At 35.5% G+C, this 3762-nt stretch overlaps 1 protein-coding gene across 1 annotated transcript; it reads right to left on the bottom strand.

Annotated features, from left to right (window-relative positions):
- Positions 1-1899: 1899 nt before the first annotated feature.
- On the bottom strand, positions 1900-3110 carry LOC122011686. The gene is made up of 2 exons (XM_042568057.1): positions 2942-3110; positions 1900-2862 (listed from the first exon to the last, which is right to left on the bottom strand). Exon 2 carries the CDS (start codon positions 2856-2858, stop codon positions 1986-1988), a length of 873 nt encoding a protein of 290 aa, XP_042423991.1. The 5' UTR covers positions 2859-2862; positions 2942-3110; the 3' UTR covers positions 1900-1985.
- Positions 3111-3762: the final 652 nt, after the last annotated feature.

Genomic DNA, 3762 nt, shown 5'->3' with positions numbered 1-3762 from the left:
ACGATGTTAAATTTGGAAAAAACATGTGCTCTTTTTGGAAAAGAGAATAACATCGTAGCATGTGATTCATACCACATGTGCTATGGCGACAAGAAGGATAGTAGGAGAATGGATCCCTGCTTCTCTACTATGTGAGACCCTTGAGATTATAAGTTAATCTCGATTTTACCTTAAGTGACTATTTAGCTGTCTACTTGAAGTTCTTATCAGTGTCTGCTACTTTAGCATGTTTCCTATTGACTATGGATGATTCGGTCTATGGAGCATAACTAGGAAAACGACTGATTAGAATGAATAGATTCTAGCTAAAAAGGAAGATTAAGATTGATTTACATCTGTGACATTTATTCACTAGTACCGATTACATTTTTAGTTCCGTACATAAAATGTAATTGTGAATAATTTGTTTGATTGGAAATGTTGAACATGCTCTTGACATATGGTCAATATGAGGGATTAGAGCTGTTCATAATGATATAAATAATTTAATCTAGGGTAAAAGCAAGTCATTTATGTCTTTGATTCGTTCTATGGACATTTATATCTCTGATTTGTTCTATGGAGCAGCTAAGTAAGGTGTGACAATCTTCTTAGCAATTGAATGCTCACTGTGCTTGTTGTCGCACGAACCATTTTCCCTAATGTATGGAATGGATGTTCTTATTTGATCTTTGTGACTAAATTTTGCTCTGGTCTTCGTGACTTGATCCTCATAAAGTCTTCGTGAATTATTTGGTCTTTGTGACTAAATTTTGCTCTGGTCTTCATGACTTGATCCTCATAAAGTCTACGTGACTTATTTAGTCTTTGTGACTAATTTCGCTCTGGTCTACGTGACTAATTTTATTTTTGTTTCATTGTCTGAAAACTACCAACAATAGGCACTACCGGGGCACTATAAAAGGACACCCCTCCAAGGGGGAGGTATGTGAAATCAACTATTTACCTACTTTTCTTCTTCTCCATTTGTAAGAATTGCTTATTTGAGCGTCGAATGATCAACGTCGAAAATCCTTTCTGGCCCGATACTAATGTTCCTTGTGGTTGCAGGGCGGATGTGAGGTCTTCTTTGAGTCTTCAACAGAGCCGCGTGTCCAGTTACCATCTCCCTAAATTTTGTACAGGATCAAATACCTTTCAGAAGTCAAAAGCAGTGAAGATTTCTCTAAATGTTCTTCCTTCTTCGCTAAATGTTCTTCTTTATTATTTTTCTTCCATATCTTCATGTCTGTGTACGTTAGGATGTTCAACATTGAAAGGGGTTCCACAGTAAATCTTACATCGATTCTATCTCTAGGGTAAAAGATCAGAATCAACTGACACCAAAGGGTCGAATTCTTGCTTTAGGACAGAGAGCATTGGTTTCAGTTTTTTTGAACTCTTTACCACTGTGTTCATGTTTGATTCATCATTTGATATTTCTTGCATGAGAAAGTCCAAGTACAAAAAAAAATCTTCGTTACACAGAGGGCATGCTGACCGCCGAGGTCCACACGCCTTCAGCTTTTTTCCTCACTAACGCACCGCCCCGGCGCCCCACGTTCTCCGTCAGATCTTGACTGCAACAAATCATACCATCGAGTCGGGATAAATTTAATTAGAAAAAAATATATTTATTAAATAAAAAATAAAAAGGGTTTATTATCTTATTTTAAAAAAATCAAACTCGAATCTCATGAATATTATTTAAATTTTTTCTTTATTTTTAATAAAATATTAAATTTTAAAAGTGTATAAAATTATTTTGGAATACACTTTTAAAAATATAATATTTTTAATAATTTCATTTTATATAAAATAATAAATAAATTTTCAAAGATAATATATAATAACCCAACTTAAAAGTAACATTATGAGACTAATACCATTGGCATTGAAAACAAATTACATTCTGACACTTAAAAGTAACCTACTAGAAGATAACAGGAACATAAAAGTAAAAGTAAGATTAAAATGGACATATTTTTTTACAATACAACCACAACTTAATTTTCTTTTATCATATCCAAGAAAGTCATCTTTAGCATTTGGACCTCGTCGCCGTATTGGTTGATCTTACGCTTGTAGCGTTTCATGTCGAACGCTGTCAACCTTACCGCACCTAGCATTTTAACTCGTAGCAATGCCTCTTCCCCCACATGTTGTTCCGACATTACTTGAAACTCAACCTTTTGAGACGCCAAATAGTCATGCATCTCCTCGTACAAATTTTTAAAATGGAACAGCATAAACTTTACTCCGTGCTCCATCGTATCGATCACTTTCTTCTCCTCATTCAATTTCTGCTGCTTCTGCCTCAATGCTGTACTAGCGAACGGCTCCAAGGTTAAAATCCCCGTTGCAAATATGCCAGTCACGACGCCAGCCACTTTAGCTACCTTGACGCATACAAACCAGATAGAAAAAATCAACATAACAAAAGCCATGAACGTGATGAAGCCGATGCAGATTGAACGCCGCAGGTTGATTGACTTCTGCCGCTCTGAGATATTGTCCTTCAGTCGAGGGAGTATGTGCGTCGTCTCCGAAGCTGCATCAAGTAGTTCTTTAGGTGCGGATTTAGTGATGAAACACATGAGTTTATCCTGCTCATGATAGGCGTCTGTGATAACTCGGTCCAGCTCCCTCCTCTTCATTTTTCTAAAGTTCGAACTATCATGAATATGGTGGATGACAGAGAGAGAATCGCATATCTTTTTACCGATGGTGTCGATTTCGATCATTATCTTCGGTGCGATGATATCTATATATAACTTGGTCATAGCATTTAAATCCTCATTTTGCCGAATGAATTCCTTATAATTAATATATTGGGAAGAGACGGTAGAATCAACAGTCGAAATCCAAAGTCTATCCATTCAACTATATAAAAAAAAACATAATTCAAAAAAAAAATACAAATCTAACAACGGCAAGATAAGAAAATATTCTTCTTACTTACCTAAATATATAAATCGCTCGTTCTTGAAGACTAACAAGATTGCCCGTGCCGTCGAAGAAAAGCTCGATGTTTAGTCTAGGCGTTGGGAGGAAGAGCTCCGTCCGCTTAAGTAATAGGCTCTTCTGCATTAAGCCGTCCGGCAGCTGCTGCGCTCATTCCCATTGCCCGACAGTCCTCTGACATATTATCTTCTTTGATTACGCCTCCTGACCCATATCTTCCTCGCGTATGACACCCTTGTAATTTCCTCAAAAATAATTAAATTAGAAAAGAGTAATCTAAAATTGCTACGTCATCAGTCAAAACGATCAAAAATCTAATAAACTAATCCTAATTAATAACAAATCTAATAATCAATTATAACGGAAAATATTTTTAAAAAGTTTTCTCCGCAGCCTTCTAGACCTACACGGATTTAAGGATGGAGATTTCAAAATATAAATTTTACCCTTTAATTTAAAAATTATCAAATTTAACATATTTTTCCTTTTTGTAAAAAAATCCTTATATGATAATTGGACAATAATAAGATTATGCGTTGGAATTTAGCCTCAATCCTTCTACGCAGGCGACTCTAGTTATCGAACTTCTTGTTGAACTCTTTCACGCACATGATGTTATACATTGCAATTACTTGTTGGCCTGGGTAAAAATCAAGATGACGTCTAATTTTTTTTTAACTATCAAATGAGCGCTCTATATTTATTTTTCATGTATTTGGCAGTCAAGTAACTTGGACAAAAATCAAGATGATGCTTCTTTTACTAGAACATCAAAGGAACATCCTACTTTTAGTTTTCATTAAAAGGACGCCCTTTCGA

Source organism: Zingiber officinale, chromosome 8A (genome assembly GCF_018446385.1).
Source record: "Zingiber officinale cultivar Zhangliang chromosome 8A, Zo_v1.1, whole genome shotgun sequence".
Taxonomy (NCBI): domain Eukaryota; kingdom Viridiplantae; phylum Streptophyta; class Magnoliopsida; order Zingiberales; family Zingiberaceae; genus Zingiber; species Zingiber officinale.
Note: the sequence above shows the minus strand (reverse complement) of the source record. Positions and strands in the feature narration are given on the sequence as shown.

Bases quoted from the DNA above. Each gene is read 5' to 3' on its own strand.
- LOC122011686 (XM_042568057.1), bottom strand. From the start codon at position 2,858: ATGGATAGACTTTGGATTTCGACTGTTGATTCTACCGTCTCTTCCCAA.